The sequence below is a fragment of the Mustelus asterias genome, chromosome 18, assembly GCF_964213995.1.
Source record: "Mustelus asterias chromosome 18, sMusAst1.hap1.1, whole genome shotgun sequence".
NCBI lineage: Eukaryota > Metazoa > Chordata > Chondrichthyes > Carcharhiniformes > Triakidae > Mustelus > Mustelus asterias.
The window spans coordinates 45,651,480-45,669,907 of record NC_135818.1 but is presented as its reverse complement, the minus strand read 5'-3'; the positions used below and the strand labels follow the sequence as shown (position 1 = coordinate 45,669,907).

The window sequence follows — 18,428 nt, the reverse complement described above, 5'->3', positions numbered from 1 at the left end:
TAGAAACTGCACCCACTGGTGGAAGGATTGAGAACCAGTGGACATCAATTTAAGATGAATGGCAAAAGAACCAAAGACGACCTGAGGAAGAAATTTTTACTTTACACAGTGAATGGTTAGAACCTGGAATGGACTGACTGAGACTGGTGGAGCCAGAATCAATTGTGGCTTTCCAAAGGGAATTGAATAATTATAATAAGTGCGAGAATTTGCAGATCTGTGCGAAAGGGCAGAAGAGTAGAACTGCTGTACTTGTTTTTTGCAGAGAGCCATTACAAATCCAAAGGCCAGAATGGCCTCCTTCAGTAATCTAAATTTAAGTCAATGCAACTGCAAATTAATGTGACAGGAAACAGGTAGGCCAAATAGTTACCTTAGTTTGGCTTCATTAATTCCTAGACTACTGTATCATTCCAGGAAAAGAATCAGAATTTTGATGCTCATATAAGCAAGTAGCATATAGCTGATATTACAATAACCAGTGAAAGGTTTAAATTAATTGAAAGTTCTGAATGTCACTTATCCAGTATTTACAGTTGTAATATGAATATTACCTTAGACGAAAGAAGCACTGCAGTTTTTGTCTTTAACTGGTCAATACTGTTGTCAAGTTCATATTTCAATTTTTTCTGTTCTGTAAAAAGATGAAAAAATTCACTTTAGTCCAGGAATTAATCAAGCCAAACTAAGCTAACTATTTGGCCTAACTGTCACATGAATTTGCATTACATCAGTTGTATCGACTTTAAATTAGATCACCAAAGGAGGCCATTCTATAAAAAGATGAAAAAAGTCACTTGTTTGGTGGTACTGTTTAAAGATTGGAATCAAACCTTCATAAATTTAATTTATGCTCTAAATTGACATGGTCAGGAATGTTATTTTTCATATATTTTCCCTACACAGTACAATATGATTATTAGCATATGAGAGATGTGCTGGTAATGAACTAGTTCTCTAATGTTTTCTGGTTCTATTAGTAGCTACTTACCACAAAGTCTCTGGACACTTCTCATTCTTCCCTTCCAAAATTAAGAATAATAAAATTTTCAACAAAACTAATCCTATGTGAAGAGCTCACAAAGTTCTGGATTCCAGAAGTTATATGCTTTGAAAACTGTGTAAACATTACAATAAGGAAGTTACATTAACTATCCTGTAGGTTTTCTTCATTTATCAACTGACTGGTATAGCACACGCTCTACAGTAAATTGATTTGTTCTGGGAAAATCATGACCGAGAGTTTCTGTTCAATTGTACTTGCTTTTCTGCACAACTCACCTGAAAAGGTAAATGCAGTGGATGAATCGTAAGTATAAATTACATTCAGTGCAACTCAAGGTTCTGCGGTCTTTTGCACTACTTTAAAAGAGTCTAGAAGCTGGCTCTGCTCTCAAAACTGGCTACACCCCAGGGTAAGTGAAAATCAGCATTGTGAATTTCTACTAATTGCACTTGCTTGCAACACTTCATGGTGACTCCAATTCCACGAATAAGCACAGTTTAGGAACTTCTGAATATCTTTGCTGATATAAAATGAAATAACTGAATACAGTACATCAATATATCTAGCAAATGAGGCTGTGAATTGTTTTCTAAACTTAGTTTCCTTTCTTTAAATTAGGGTTACTCACAGGTAGCTTGGCTTGAAATATTGATTAAATGGTTATTTATTGTGAAAAATCCACTTTCATCCCTACTATTCAAAATGCACTCTTAAATGAATCAAGGAATAGGGTTTAAAGCAAAATAGTATTCTGAAAAAAGTTAAGAAATGATCACAGCAAAATGCATTTGTGGTGAGATGATAATGGGTGTGACAGGCCGCTATCTTACCGGCTCTTCCTGCCGGTCGATCAGTGTGGCAAGCTGGGAAGAAGTGAAAAATCAGGACCACGCCTGTTTTTTCGCTTCTTGCAATCTTACTGGCATTGATTTGCTGGCGAAATTAGCTTTTGTTTTAAACTCACCCAAAAAAAACTCACTCGTTCAGTACTTGGAATGTTTTTCATAAAATTCTACCCTTAATTGTCATAAAAGTCTGAAAACGGGAATTATTCGTGCCACCCAGCACCATAATCATTCAACACTTAGTGCAATGAAAAAGCTTCCATGCAATTCTCGCCAGACTGGTGGCTTTAAGCGCATGACTCGTCTAAACTAGCTGCAGCTGTACACCGTTAAGAGCAGCGGGAACTCCATATAAACACTAACGATGCACACTGTTGTGGGAAAATTTGAAGGTGGCCAATTATGTCTTTACATAGACAATTCAAAACTCGCAAGGCAAATATCTCTCTGCAGACATAACAAATTTATTTTACATCATGTAATAAGTCCTTGGAGGCAGAAGCCCCTTCACCAAAATCCCTTTATTTATAAGTCTGACAACAGCATGCAGAGTGCTTTCAGTTAGCAGTCTATACTCGGAGTCCCAGAGGAACTGCCACTCCTGGTTAAGTACAAAGGGACTCCCTGATTGGCACATCAATTTGCCCTTAATCAGGGAGTTCATATTCTAACAGGCCCACTTCAATTGCCTGATTAAAGTCATTACACATAGAATGAACAAAACAAACATGCAGCCCACTGGAGACTTCCAAAGGGTTAAACAGCTCTGGGAATAAAACAACAGAACCATTCCGAAAGGTCCGATGCATATAGTCAAATACAGAACAATTATAGTTTTTTCGAACCAATAATTCCACCTTTCATTAGCTTAAGATCAATTTCATTTAGTAGTCATGCATCAATACAAATCTCTATTAAGTACCTCAGCCAACCATATGATACTTAATAGCATGGAGATATTTTATTTGTCCAACAAGTCTGGATGTGGCCTCCCTTCTTGGCTCTAACTATATCCCTGTTGTCTGGTAACGGCAGATGCTACCGTAAGGTCAAAGTGAACATTCTCATCGGTTCACTGCCAAGTTGAATAGACATGTGTTCCTGCGTCCAGGGGCATATCTTTCCTTGTGTCTGGGCACTGAATGTACCTATTCATTAATGTTGCAAAATACGCTCCCTCATAGGAATTCCCGATATGACTACTGCTGACTAGCCTGTTCCCAAACCTCTGGATTTAAACTATTGACTTTTAACACCAGGCCTTTCACTAGCTTTGCTTGGTTAAAGTAAACAATACATTTAAAATATCAGCATAGGTTTTAAAATCATAACTACTTGTTCTGATGCACTTACTGCATTCACATATGTATAAACTGTTTGTGTTAGCTTGTCTAATAATCATTTAACTCCTGACTGATCCCCTGTCCTCTTAAAGACTGCATTATTAGCTGGGTACGAATCCACTTCTTTACACATTCAGTCAGTGAAACCAGGAAGATGGCACAGCATAGAGCAGCCCCACGCTTTAGAGGGGGAGCTGGGACAGATGCTGGATGCTGGAGGAGGGCCATATTGTTCCCCCATGACAATCAGCAGCCCAGGGGGCAAGCCTGGAAGGCAGTGGCAGAGGCAGTCATTGCCCGTGCACTGGCACAGAGGACCAGCAGCTAGTGCCGGAAGAAAATGAATGAGCTCATTCGGGCAGCAAGGATGAGTGTCCATCCCTCCTGCCATCAGTCCAGTCTGTTGCACCTGCAATGTCCATGTCGAGCCACTCCCTGGCATCCCGTGGCCTTCCAGCACCTGAACCCCTAACAACCCCTCTGGTACCCTCCCCTTCACAACCCGTCTGCCAGGCCATAGCCCCAACAAACCCCACGCAGCAAACGCCACCCCCGACACCCCTGGCCCTTCCACCCATCAGGTTTTCAATTCCCCCATCTGTCCTTGCAGGATAAGAGGGCCCATAACAGGAGGGAGCGGGAGAAAACCGGAGGTGGTGTCCTCGAGTTGCATCTCCACACTCCCTTTGAAGAGTGCGCACAGAAGTTGGTGGGAGAGGGCGAGGAACAAAACGTGAATGACAGCCAGGTTGGAGTGCAACATGGAAGTGGGCATTCGCAAAACCTTCATTCATATGACATATTTCAAGAAAATGGCATGCTGCCCAGACACTTGTCCCTGACTTGCACTGAATCTTGTGTCCTTTATTGCAGGAAATGACCCCGATGCATACAGCCTGTCGGAGTTGTCTCCCCCCTCCCAGCATAGATACATTCACCATGGTCGGACAGGTTAGTGGCGAGGTTTCAGGATCATTTACTGGTGTATGCATGACACATGGAATATAGTTAGTATGGTTATCCATCCTGGGCACCCCCACTCCCTCCCAGCAGCCAGTATCCCCATGAGTCTGGATGCTAGCAATGGTGCTATGCGTTACCTCATTGGGTTGCCTACACATCCCCACCATGGTGGGTCTGGAGAGCATATGGGTGCTCTGTGGGAATCCTCATTGGGAACCCTTGAAGCATAGATATGGGTGCATCCACCTGGATGTCTGGTGCATTAGTTTCCAGGAATGGTTTTCAGTTGAACCAGACGCTGCAGAGGCTATTGTGATTATTATAGGATGGGTTCCCATTGATGGCAGCACTGCAGAATCCATGCAGTGTGACGAGCCATGCTAACAACTGCAAAGCTGCCTTGAGTGAGGCATAAGCTGACAGAGCTGCTGCTGGTCACTGTTAGTGGGGCCTGGGATAGAATGTTTGCTGTCAGCCACAGAGCCTGCCCAACAGACAAGATGTGGAGATGCCGGCGTTGGACTGGGGTAAACACAGTAAGAAGTTTAACAACACCAGGTTAAAGTCCAACAGGTTTATTTGGTAGCAAAAGCCACACAAGCTTTCGAGGCTCTAAGCCCCTTCTTCAGGTGAGTGGGAATTCTGTTCACAAACAGAATTTATAAAGACACAGACTCAATTTACATGAATAATGGTTGGAATGCGAATACTTACAACTAATCCAGTCTTTAAGAAACAAAACAATGGGAGTGGAGAGAGCATCAAGACAGGCTAAAAAGATGTGTATTGTCTCCAGACAAGACAGCCAGTGAAACTCTGCAGGTCCACGCAACTGTGGGAGTTACAAATATTGTGACATGAACCCAATATCCCGGTTGAGGCCGTCCTTGTGTGTGCGGAACTTGGCTATCAGTTTCTGCTCAGCGACTCTGCGCTGTCGTGTGTCGCGAAGGCCGCCTTGGAGAACGCTTACCCGAATATCAGAGGCCGAATGCCCGTGACCGCTGAAGTGCTCCCCAACAGGAAGAGAACAGTCTTGCCTGGTGATTGTCGAGCGGTGTTCATTCATCCGTTGTCGCAGCGTCTGCATAGTTTCCCCAATGTACCAGGCAAGACTGTTCTCTTCCTGTTGGGGAGCACTTCAGCGGTCACGGGCATTCGGCCTCTGATATTCGGGTAAGCGTTCTCCAAGGCGGCCTTCGCGACACACGACAGCGCAGAGTCGCTGAGCAGAAACTGATAGCCAAGTTCCGCACACACAAGGACGGCCTCAACCGGGATATTGGGTTCATGTCACAATATTTGTAACTCCCACAGTTGCGTGGACCTGCAGAGTTTCACTGGCTGTCTTGTCTGGAGACAATACACATCTTTTTAGCCTGTCTTGATGCTCTCTCCACTCCCATTGTTTTGTTTCTTAAAGACTGGATTAGTTGTAAGTATTCGCATTCCAACCATTATTCATGTAAATTGAGTCTGTGTCTTTATAAATTCTGTTTGTGAACAGAATTCCCACTCACCTGAAGAAGGGGCTTAGAGCCTCGAAAGCTTGTGTGGCTTTTGCTACCAAATAAACCTGTTGGACTTTAACCTGGTGTTGTTAAACTTCTTACAACAGACAAGAAGCAGAGAAACCAGCGCGATATTTGTGGGGGCTTGTGCTGGCTCTGTTAGCAATGCTCATATCCCAGGAAATATCACTAATACTCTATTTGTATTCCAGTATATCTAATTCACTGAATTTAAATTGCTCAGCTGCTGTCATGGGGTGTCACAGTATAATTAGTCCAGACCTTTGGATTACTGATCAAGTAACATTACCATAGATTGGGGCAGAAGACCATCCTTGATTATATTGACATGCAGAGCTAATTCAAAGGATCATGTGGTCTATTCTTGCATCCATTTCTTCAGTTCTTATATTTGCATGTCTGAACTTGCAGTTGAATTCCTAATAGCATCCAAAACAGAAGCTCCACACTCATGTGTTTAATACAGATACAAAATTACTTGATACTGTAGATATACATTGTCGCTTAGTCCTATATCGTATAAAGATCTAGATCTGGAAGCTAATGATTGCAGAGCTATGCAAAATGCAAGCACGCATATAGATAATTAATTGTTCTTTGAGGGTGAGCAATGTGAGAACCAGTGGTGGGAAGTGGCTCTGCCAGCCTAAATGTACACATTGCTGTAGCTTTCCAAAGCACCAATTTATTTAATTTGTCAGAAGGGGGAATTTTCCTGTCCCGCCCACCACAGGAATCTGGTGTGTGTGTGTGTGTGTGTGGGGGGGGGGGGGGGGGGGGCGGGAGGGAGAGAGAGAGAGAGAGAGAGAGACCATGCAAAGATCCGTTGACCTTGAGCAGGATTTTCTGGTTTTGGGCTGAGCACGGCTGGAAAATCCCCCTGAGAATGTGTTTCTAAATCTATCTGCTACGTTAATCTTTAACTTGGTGTCTGTTCCTATCATGCTGTTTGTTCAATTGGTGCACCAAACATCAACTTCCACAGTAACAACAATTTCTGAACTTCTGTTTTCCTTTATCTTTCTTAATGCAAAATTCAAACAAATGCCATAATCATCATACCTTCACATTCTTTCTGTAGTTTATCACAAACTGCTGTCTCCTCAGCAAGCAAAGATTCTAATGTCTGATGGGTGGACATTTTCTCCTGTAGTTCCTCTTTCAGCGCTTTTATGGTTTTATTCATACCTTCAATTTCATTCTTTTGAAATGAGAAATAGAAGTTTCAAGAAACACATTATTATATTTTTATTAGACTTGCAAGTTCACTAACAAATTAGCAGGAATATGTTTAATTTTCATTGCAATTAGCACCAGGCTGACATTTTACATTAAATTAGCTGGTGAATTATTAAAAGAAGTTGGATTTAAATGTTCAACACTGCATATTTATCGTGGATGTACTTGAATTCGAAATCACTGACCTTTTCAGTTTCTAAACATATAATCCCCTACTTGCTTAAGCTGACTTCTAGGGATAAACACCAACACCATTTGATATATTGCAAACAATTATTATATAATTCCTCTTTCTATTTGTTTAAAATGTTTTTAAGTCGAATTAATAAAACTTTAAAAACATGTTAGTTACAATCTGTAACAGCTTTCAGCACCCTGTTTTTGAAATAGAAATTCATATGTAGTGTGGCTTTCGTTGTTCTACTTTTTAATCTGTTCCAAACAATCAACAATTAAACAGATAAAAGTAGAAATAAAATATACAGATTTAAAAGTTAACATGATTTGGTGCAAGCTTTTGCAAAAGCACCCAAGGACACCAATATTTGTATATCATTAGGATAACAGGTAAGGTTTACACCAAAAACTGAAAAGGTGTAACCTTAATTTGAAAAAATGATCATTTTACTCTAATGAGTAGTTTATTCAAATAGTAATTATTACATTAATATTACACAGTCCTTCATAAATGTATTACATGCATTTTATATTTGAATCAGTTACAATAAATATCAATTAACGCAGTTATGTTATTTTTATCACTCTTACAGTTGCTTCTTAGTCTGACTCTGAAATTCAGCAGTGTGAAACTTGCTCAGGGAAGACTTCTCGCATGACATGGTGTAGTATCAAATAGAATTTCAAATTCTTCAAGAGATTCCCCCACCCATCAATAGATAAAGTCTAAGAAACAGTAGGCAAAATATATATTACTTTCAATTGTTTGATATCTGTTGTCAAATGATGTTCTGTGTTGCTGGTTGTGGCTTTTGTTTCTGCAAGCTGTCGTTTCAGAGCCACAGTCTTCTCAGCATATATATTAATCTCCTTCTGCAGTCTCTTAATCTGGTTTTAAGGATAAAAGAGTGGTAAATATAAAATATACATCATTCTTTACCACAATGGTCTTCCAAACAAACATACATTTATATAAGGCATTTAATTTATCCACTCCAAACTCTAAAGCAAAGGTTAATAATTATATACTGGCAACATTTGGAAAACTTGGGTTGTTCGGATATCATACATTTATTAGTCTCTATTAACACGTTTACAAGTCCTCAAACCAAGTTATTGAGAAAATTAAAGAGGTGCATTATTTGTGCTTGAAATGCAGGATACACTCTCCCTATATTCTTCAGAACTGGGTGCAGGTTGCAGGAGCCCAGATTTAGAGGCTTGCAAGTGTGCATGGCAGTGTTATATTTTTACAAAATGATCACATTGTCATGCATATATAAACATGTATATCCACAATGCCACATCTCAAAATAGTCAGTGTACTGGATGGTGGTTGGGGCAGCTGCTTTGGGAAACCAGAATCAGTGTTGGATGCAAAGCATTACAAGAATTATAGAATCCCTACAGTGCAGAAAGAGGTCATTTGGCCCTTCGAGCCTGTGCTGACAACAATTGTAACCATATGCAGTTAATTCATTTGATTTGATTTATTATTGTCACATATATTGGGATACAGTGCAAAGCAATGTTTCTTGCACACTATACCAACAAAACATACCATTCATAGCGTACAGAGTGGAGAAGAAAATGAGAGGGTGCAGAATATGTTAAGTAGTAAGTAGTTTCTCAACATCAGGTTAAAGTCCAACAGGTTTATTTGGTAGCACGAGCTTTCGGAGCATTGCCCCTTCATCAGGTGAGTGAAGAGTTCGGTTCACAAACAGGGCACATGTAGACACAAACTCAATTACAAGATAATGGTTGGAATGCGAGTCTTAACAGGTAATTAAGTCTTTTCGGGTGCAGACAATGTGAGTGGAGAGAGGGTTAAGCACAGGTTAAAGAGGTGTGAGTTGTCTCCAGCCGGGACAGTTAGTGAGATTTTGCAAGCCCAGGCAAGTTGTGGGGGGTTACAGATAATGTGACATGAACCCAAGATCCTGGTTGTGGCCGTCCTCATGTATGTGGAACTTGGCTATCAGTTTCTGCTCAGCGATTCTGCATTGTTGTGTGTCTTGAAGGCTGCCTTGGAGAACGCTTACCCGAAGATCAGAGGCTGAATGCCTGTGACTGCTGAAGTGTTCCCCGACAGGAAGGGAACACTCCTGCCTGGTGATTGTTGAGCGGTGTCCATTCATTCGTTGTCGTAGTGTCTGCATGGTCTCTCCAATGTACCATGTCTCGGTACATCCTTTCCTGCAGCGTATCAGGTAGCCATGATGTGGAGATGCCGGCGTTGGACTTGGGTAAGCACAGTAAGAAGTCTCGCAACACCAGGTTAAAGTCCAACAGGTTTATTTGGCAGCACAAGCTTTCGGAGTCTCAGGCTCCTCATCAGGTGAGTGAAGAGCTGTGTTCACAAACAGGGCATATACAGACGCAAACTCAATTTACAAGATAATGGTTGGAATGTGAGTCTTTGCAGGTAATCAAATCTTAAAGGTACAGACAATGTGAGTGGAGAGAGGGCCAAACACAGGTTAAAGAGGTGTGTATTGTCTCCAGCCAGGACAGTTAATGAGATTTTGCAAGCCCAGGCAAGTCGTGGGGTTACAGATAGTGTGGCATGAACCCAAGATCCCGGTAGAGGCCGTCCTCATTGTGCGGAACTTGGCTATCAGTCTCTGCTCAGCGATTCTGTGTTGTCGTGTGTCGTGAAGGCCATCTTGGAGAATGCTTATCTGAAGACCAGAGGCTCAGTGCCCGTGACTGCTGAAATGTTCCCCGACTGGAAGGGAACACTCCTGCCTGGTGATTGTCAAGCGGTGTTCATTCATCTGTTGTCGTAGCATCTGCATGGTCTCCTCAGTGTACCATGCCTTGGGACATCCTTTCCTGCAGCGTATCAGGTAGACAACGTTGGCCGAGTCGCAAGAGTATGTACTGTGTACCTGGTGGATGGTGTTCTCACGTGAGGTGATGGCATCAGTGTCGATGATCTGGCACGTCTTGCAGAGGTTGTTGTGGCAGGGTTGTGTGGTGTTGTGATCACTGTTCTCCTGAAGGCTGGGTAGTTTGCTGCGGACAATGGTCTGTTTGAGGTTGTGCGGTTGTTTGAAGGCAAGAAATGGGGGTGTGTAACCAACATAGAGTCCATATTCTCAACTTGCGCTCAAGACGTCGACCAGCTGCAAAATACTGCCAAGCAGACGAGACAACGGAACTACGCCATCTAAATGCACACCAAGAACAGGAAACTTGAGAAACTCGCCATCACCACCAAGCCTCCCCCGGTATCACAGTAGAAAACAGTACCACTGCAGGGAAGTCCATTGTCAACTTTTCGGACTACACACTTCAACCAGACGAAATCGAAGTTCTCAGCCGAGGGCTCAATTTCTGCACCACCAGAAAACCGGAAAACGCGCCCAAAAAACAGATCTCGAACTCTCCCAGTTTCGCACCCGCCCGACACTTAGAAACAAATCCATGTAAAATTCCGCCCTTCATTTCTTCTCTGTTCTTGCCAAAAAAAATGGGTCTGAAACTCTCCCGTTTTCATGCTCATTTGGCATTTAGAATTTTTTTGGTAAGGTCACCTCCATTGTATATAAAGTAGCCAGCATTATGGAGAAAATATATTTCAAACTAAACTGTGACACATAGAAAGGAAGCACAGGTTCCAATTGAAACATGAACTAAGGGGAGGCGATGGCATCGTGATACTGTCTCTGGATTGATAAACACAGTAAGAAATCTCACAACACCAGTTTAAAGTCCAACAGGTTTATTTGGTAGCAAAAGCCACTAGCTTTCGAAGCGCTGCTCCTTCATCAGATGAGTCACCTGATGAAGGAGCAACGCTTCGAAAGCTAGTGGCTTTTGCTACCAAACCTGTTGGACTTTAACCTGGTGTTGTGAGATTTCTTACTGTGCTTACCCCAGTCCAACGCCGGCATCTCCACATCTGGATTGATAATCCAGGGACCCAGCGTGATGCTCTGCAGATGATGAAATTTGAATTCAAATAAAAATCTGGAATTAATTGTTTAATTATGACCATGAAACCATTGTTGATTGTTGTAAATGCCCCCTTTCCTGCCCAATTCCAATATCCTTTCCTTTATGGAAGGAAATCTGCCATCCTTACGTGGTCTGGCCTGTATGTGAGTCCAGTTCAACAGCAATGTAGTTGACTCTTAAATGGCCCAACAAGCCACTCAATTAAGCAATTGCTAGCCCAGCCAGTACTGCCCACATTCCATTAATGAACAAGAACATCATTAACCCCTATATTTAGAAAGCAGAAGCAGCATGCTGCAGATAGATCGAAGTGATTCCAAAACCAACGGATCAGATCACAGCTCTGCACTCCAGCCACAACAGCCCCATCACCACCAATGAGACAAATAAAAACAGAAGGTAGGAGCATTCACAACCATCTTTTGTTAGATGGATTAACCGGCTGAGTTCACTGGATCCAGCATGGACTATGACTCTGGGCTCAGACAACATCCCAGTTGTACTGCTGAAGCCTTGTGCTCCAGAATGAGCTGAGCTTCGAGCCAAGTTGTACCAATACAATTACAGCACTAACATCTACCAAAAAAGTGGACAATTGCTCAGGTATGTATGGCCTGTCCTCAAACAACAGGACTGATCCATCTGGCCAATTACCTTGTCATCAGCCTACTCTCAATCATCAACAAAATGATGGAAGATATTGCTGGTAGTGTTATCAAGCAGCACTTACCAATACTGCTCACTGATGCTCAGTTTGTGTTTTGCCAGGATCACATTGTTCCAAAGCTCATTTCAGCCTTGGTCCTAACATAGGGCGGAACTCTCCCAAAAATTTCTAATGGCGAAAATAATGGAGTGATCCACGCTGGTCTCTGGTGCGCTCCGCACCGCAATCCACTGACACTTAGTGCACTGAAAGAGCTGCCATGTGAAAAACGATGTTATCGAGTCTCCAGGTTCATGACTCGCCTGAGGTGGCTGCAACTATGTGCCATTAATAAGGGGAGCTGCATTAATACGCAACCCCCGCACTCACAGCTACTGGGCGCTGTTGAGGTGATGCAGACCACGCTTTACCCCCAGGAGGAAAGATGACCCTGGAGCAGGGACACCATTGCAGCTTGGGAAGCAGTGGACATGGCAGTCAGTGCCTGCGACCTGACACTGAGGACAGTGGCCAATGCCAGAAAAAAAGATCAACCTCATTTGAGCTGCATCCATCCGCCTCATCCTGGCAAAAGTCCTGTCCGTCACATCTGGAATGTCGATCTTAACCCACCGGCCAGCACCTGAGCCCCAGCATTCTCCTTAAATCCCTTCACAATTGCAGAGAGCGGAAGATGATAGGCAGTCACACCTCCAAACCCTGGATCCTGACACCATTTGAAGAACATGCAATGGAGTGTACCGGGGAGCCCGCTGAAAGAGGTGTGAGCAATTGTGATGGCAGTGTGCACCACAGAAGTAAGGATGCACAAAACCTTGATCCTTTTAGACCTTTCTCGCCTCCCTCCTCCCCCCCCCCCGCAGAGGATGATCTGTGTCAGAGAGCCGCTCTCTCCGCTTTCTGCTTTTTTTTTTCTTTCCCGACACGGGCACGCATTTTCAGATTTTTTTCGAACTGTGCATGCGCAGTTCAGAGCTCCGATCGTTCCGGCAGCGGTAAGCCCCACCTACAGCGTGGATCAGAGTGGAGCCAGCTGAAAGCGTATGGGCGCGTCTGAACGCCGATTCCAAAGTCGGATCTGTACTACGCCCAGATTCGGCACTTAGAATCAAAATGGTAAAATCGGGCCCAGAGAGTATAAATAAATGGGTCTTTTTTGAAGTGACAGGCAGTGACTAGTGGGATCCGCAGGGATTGGTGCTTGGGCTCCAGCTATTCACAATGTGCATCAATGATTTGGATGAGGGAACCAAAAGTAATTTTTTAAGTTTGCTGATGTCACAAAGTTGGTGGGAATGAGAGTGGTGAGGAGGATGTTGAGAAGCTTCAAGAATTAGACAAATGGGCAAATACATGGCAAATAACATGGATAAATATGAAGTTATACACTCCGGATGGAGGAACTGAATTATTTAAATGGTGATAGATTGGGAAATATCACATACAAATGGACCTGGGTGCTGTATTACACCATGATACGCAGATACAGCAAGCAGATAGGAAGGCAAATGGTATGTTGGCCTTCATTGCAAAAGGACTTCAGTACAGGGGAATGATGTCTTACTGCAACTGAACAAAGGCCTTGGTGAGACCACGCCTGGAGTATTGGGTGCAGTTTTGATCTCCTTATCCAAGAAAGGATACTTGCCATTGAGGGAGTGCAGCGAAAGTTCACCAGACTGATTCCTGGGATGGCAGGGATGTTGTTTAGGGAGAGATTGGATCAACTGGGCCTGTGTATACACTGGAATTTAGAAGAATGAGGGGATCTAATTGAAACATATAAAATTTTGACAGGTTGGGCAGACTGGATGGATGCTGGTGGTGGGAGGCAGGGGGGTGCAATCTAGAACAAGGGACCACAGTCTCAAGATATTGAGTAGACCATTTAGGACTAAGAGGAGGAGACGCATCTTCACTCAGAGGGTAGTGAACCTGTGGAATACTCTTCCACAGAGCGCTGTGGAGGTCGAGACACTGAATATATTTAAGAAGGAAATAGATAGATTTCTGGGTGTTAAGGGCTATGGGGAGAATGCAGGAGTATGATGTTGAGACAGTGGATCAGCCATGATCATATTGAATGGCAGAATAGGTTCGAACAGCCAAATAGCCCACTCCTATTTCTGTTTTCTATGTTTGTATGCAAGCTTGGACAAATAAGTGGCATGAAACATCTGCAGCGGACAAGTGACAGGCAATGACCATGTCCAAAAAGTGTCTAAACATCTTTCCTTGACATTAAACACTATTTTTTTATTCATTCGTGGGACATGGGAGTTGCTGGCTGGCCATCCTTAGTTGTCCTTGAACTGAGTGGCTTGCTAGGCCATTTCAGAGGAAGTTGAGAGTCAACCACATTGCTGTGGCACTGGAGTTACATATAGGCCAGTATAAGGGCGGCAGATTTCCTTCCCTAAAAGGACATTAGTGAACCAGATGGGTTTTCCAACAATCGACAATGGTTTCATGGTCATCAGTAGATTCTTAATTCCAGATTTTTAAAAATTGAATTCAAATTCCACCAATCTGCCATGGTGGGATTCAAACCCGGGTCCTTAGAATGTTAGCGGAGTTTCTGGATTAATAGTCTAACGACAACACCACTAGGCCACCGCCTCCCCTCATCAAAACCACACCATCATCAAAATCCCAATGTTATCAACTGATCAAAACTTAACTGGAATAGCCACATAAATTCTGTGGCTATAAGCAGCTGGGGTTGTGTTCTGCAGCAGACCTACAGACTTCCCAAATCTTTGCCAACATTCACAAGACACAAGGCAGGAGGAGTGTGTTGGAATCCTCTCCACTTGCCTGGACAAGTGTGCTCCACCATGACGACAATGTGTGCCATCTACAGGAGGCACAACAACTCAGCCAGGCCTCTTTGACAGAATCCCTAAACCAGTGATCGCTGCCACCTAAAAGGACAAGTGTAGAAGGCACATCGGAACATCACTGTTGCCACATTCTTTGCTAAGTTTCACAACTTCCTGAGTTGGAAATATATCACCATTTTTCATTGTTGCTGGGTTAGAGTGTTTGTGGGAGTACCTTCACCACATGGATTGCAGCAGTCAAGAGGACAACTCCACCACCTTCTCAAAGGACAATAAATGACATAAATATCCACATCTCATGAACGAATAAAAGAAAAATCGGGGCCCATACCTCTGTAATTAATTTCTCACGTTTCTTTTTCAAGATCATCATACGCATACTCAAGCGCGTTAAGTAATCCTCAGTAGTTGCTTTGATATGCATAATATCTTTCGATATTTCTTCTCGTTTTTGCTGGATAGACTCTCTGTAAAAAAAAAGAGATCAATATAAGCGAAAGTTCAATGAAGGAGCTAGATTGTTACATTTTCCTTAAATTAAATAATGCAATCTACTGTTTGGAATTCTTTCTCAAAATCTGAGTTTTTTATTTTTAAAGGTGCGTCCAAGGCAAGTATGTTGTGCAGCAGAGTCCTGGGTACAAGGCTGGGACATTTTAACTCCTGGAGTTCATGTAAATAGTTCAGATGCAATTCACCTGAATGGCTGACTTAAAACTGGCAAGAGGTCATGTTCAACTGGTGGAAGCTGGGATGGGTGTAGGGAAAGAGGTCTAACATATCATTTTTGGGTCAGAAGGAATACTTTCACTCCTGCTTGGAAAATTGAAACTTTTCAAAAATTAAAATAAAACATGCACTTGGGTCACTTCTAGCACATACTGTCTGCACATCTCTTACGATTCAGTTAACATTGGGATCCAAATTTCCCCAAAGGATTATGCGGTTCCAAATATCTAAAATGCACGTCCTCTGTGCTTCCAAAACCAGCTGGTAAAACGTTGGGGTGTTAACAGTGCAGGAATGAAGTGACTTCCTTGAGGCCACTATTTAATTTTGCCCCAGCTGCATCATTTCTGTATACCTTTCATTCGTCTAAACTCCAACTGCTCAACTTTTCCTCACAAGGCAACCTGTTCTGCTCAGGAATCAATCAAGTGAACCTTCTTTGAACTGCCTCCAATACAAGAATATCCATCCTTAAATAAGAATAAAACTCTAGGCAGTATAATGGGTGTAGTTTCACCAATGCGCTGTACCATTTTCGCAAGACATCCCTATTTTTATATCCCATTCTCCTTGTAATAAAGGCCAACATTTCATTTGCTTTCCTAACAACTTGCTGTACCATTTGTTTCATGTACAAAGACATCCAGATCTCCCTGTAACGCAACATTCTGTAGTCTCTCTCCATTTGAATAATATACTTTTTCTACTCTTCTTACCTAAATGGATAAGCTCCGATTTTCCTCGCATTATAATCTGCCAAATTTTTGCCCAGTCAGTTAACCTATCTATCTATACTTCTTTGCAGACTCAGCGAACTGGATTTTCAATCAGGGTGACTACTACTGGGTCCTGACAGTGAACAGCATGCTTTAGGCATGTCACAGAGACTTTCATATTTTCAGCCAATTAACAGCCAGGATTGGATTTATTGTCCAATCAGGGATGAAAGTAGGCTCCCAATGCTGGAGTGCCAATGGGAGGATCTCCAGCACAGAGAGATTGGCAACCCCAATAGTGGAGCTGGCAGCTGCTGAAGTGAATGTCTGGACAGCAAGGAACAGGTGTACCTACACCTTTGGCACCCACCAGTTATAGTTTGTGAATGCGAAAAAGACACATTAATTCTGACTGTTTTCTGTTGGTTGGCCAATTTTCTATCCATGCTAATATATTACCTAGAATGCATTTTAACTTGTCGCAGACCTCCTCATCACTGACCATATTCCCTAATCTGATGTAATTGCCAAATATTGAAATTGTCTTGTCACTTATGCTTAATTGTAAGTAAATAAGGTACCATTGTGAATACTTAGCTGCACCAAAACCAGACTTGCTTCTCTGTGGGGAAGTCTTTGAGGTCTCTTGCTCAGGGTAAGCATGGAACTAAATATAGTGGGTATGACTGCTGCAGAGTGCAACATGATCGATGCAGAAAACTTGAATATTATTGCAGTGTGTGTGATGGTCATTTTGAAACATTTGTAATGTTCTGTCAGATATCTTATGAATCAAATATATCTCTGGGGGGAAAAAATGAATGCTGCACCATTCTGGCTGACAGTATAGCTGACATACCATCCTCAGGGCCTCATGACAGATGGCTGGAATATTAAACCAAGTTTTGCAGACATGTGAATCGGAGTTTTATAACATATATTGAAACTCAATTGCAATTTTAAAACTTAACTAAATTCATCTTCTGAACCAACACTGTTCTTCTTCCTATTCTCCTGCTGCCATCATAGGCTTGGATTTCCCTTGGACAAACCCACAGTTGTGCCTCTCTCAATATTTATTCTCCAAGGGATCCACTAAGGCACTTGTCACCTCATCCTTTTAACACAGATAAACTCATCCTTTTTACTTGCTGATTTTCCAGTCCAATAATATTTTTGAACTGGGGCTAATTTTACCTAGTTTCCTCTCTTTCATGTCACCAACCGAGCAGTGTATTCTGCAGATCAGCAATCAAAATCCTCATTTGTTTTTCCTCCAGAATGTCTACTCAGTCCTTAACCTTACAATGGGTGATCCGCATTGATATCCTAGCTTTGACTGCAGTTTTGCTCACAAATGGCAACACCCACCTTGCCTCTTACTGAAACCTCATCATCGGAATATACTTTCTAATATCTAATTGCTGGAAACCTTCCCAGGTGGTCCCAAGCTGCAACCTTCCACTGCAGGCTTTCATGCCGAGCTTTCAGTCTGGCTGGCTGCTTGGTGGGAAGTGGATTTAAAAAGTGTTATAAAAAGAAAAACAACAAGGCCAATGTATTCTGGTATCTCTGGCTGCTGACAAATGCCCTCGCTCGCTCTGCACTTACCTGTAAGTTGTGGGGCATATTTCTGTGTTAAACTTGCTCTTCATAACATTGTAAACCTTTTTCACTGTCAGGTATATCCAGAAGTGATGCTGGGTTTTTCTTTAATATTCTGTGAAATATCTTTAGTTTATAATGATGATTATTCAAAAAACAACCTTACAGTCGGCTAGACTATTCAAACAAACCAGGTGTGTTTGGCTGTCTATGAGGGAATTAGTTGTTAATTCCAAGTATTTGATGTTTACATGAAATTATTTTTTGTATATTTATTTATACTTACAAATTGCCTTGAGATTGACGTGCAGGGAGTAGGATGCCACAGTGTTTCCAAATCTTACCTTAATTGGTTTTCTTTTTCAAGCTTGTGTTTATATTTCTCCAGTTCCCCAGTCAGAAAGTCCATAGCATCCCTAAACCAAAATAAATTCTTAATACCGTAAACATTAAAACGTATTCACTGAAATTACTACAAAAATTTGTTTTGTGGTAATAGTACTTCCAATACAAACTAAAATGGTTAATGATTCAAGAGCTACATCAAGTTTAGACTATTTAAAAATACATTGGCAGGCCAATAGAATCAATAAGGGTAATTGGGTGTGTTATGACGACCACAAAGACCATGGGGGATCATCAATAGATCGCCCGGTGGGCTTTGTGATGTGCTGTCTAATTGAGTGAGCAGAGGCTCATCCAATGGGAAGCAGCTAGTGGGGGTTTTTAAGCCTGTAACTTTACCCAGAGCGGCATTGTAGGTCCAGAGATGAAGATTACCTGACTGTAAACTGCGG

The 18,428-nt window shown here is 42.3% G+C and overlaps 1 protein-coding gene across 1 annotated transcript in view; it reads right to left on the bottom strand.

Annotated features, from left to right (window-relative positions):
* ccdc175 (coiled-coil domain containing 175) overlaps positions 1-18,428 on the bottom strand; it is a 64,501-nt gene that overhangs the window by 20,135 nt on the left and 25,938 nt on the right. Inside the window, exons 7-11 of the mRNA XM_078233818.1 lie at positions 17,976-18,047; positions 14,913-15,048; positions 7,862-7,993; positions 6,752-6,890; positions 555-634 (exon numbers count right to left, since the gene is read on the bottom strand). Of these exons, the coding sequence (XP_078089944.1) occupies positions 555-634; positions 6,752-6,890; positions 7,862-7,993; positions 14,913-15,048; positions 17,976-18,047 (559 nt within the window). The remainder of the gene's footprint in view (positions 1-554; positions 635-6,751; positions 6,891-7,861; positions 7,994-14,912; positions 15,049-17,975; positions 18,048-18,428) is intronic.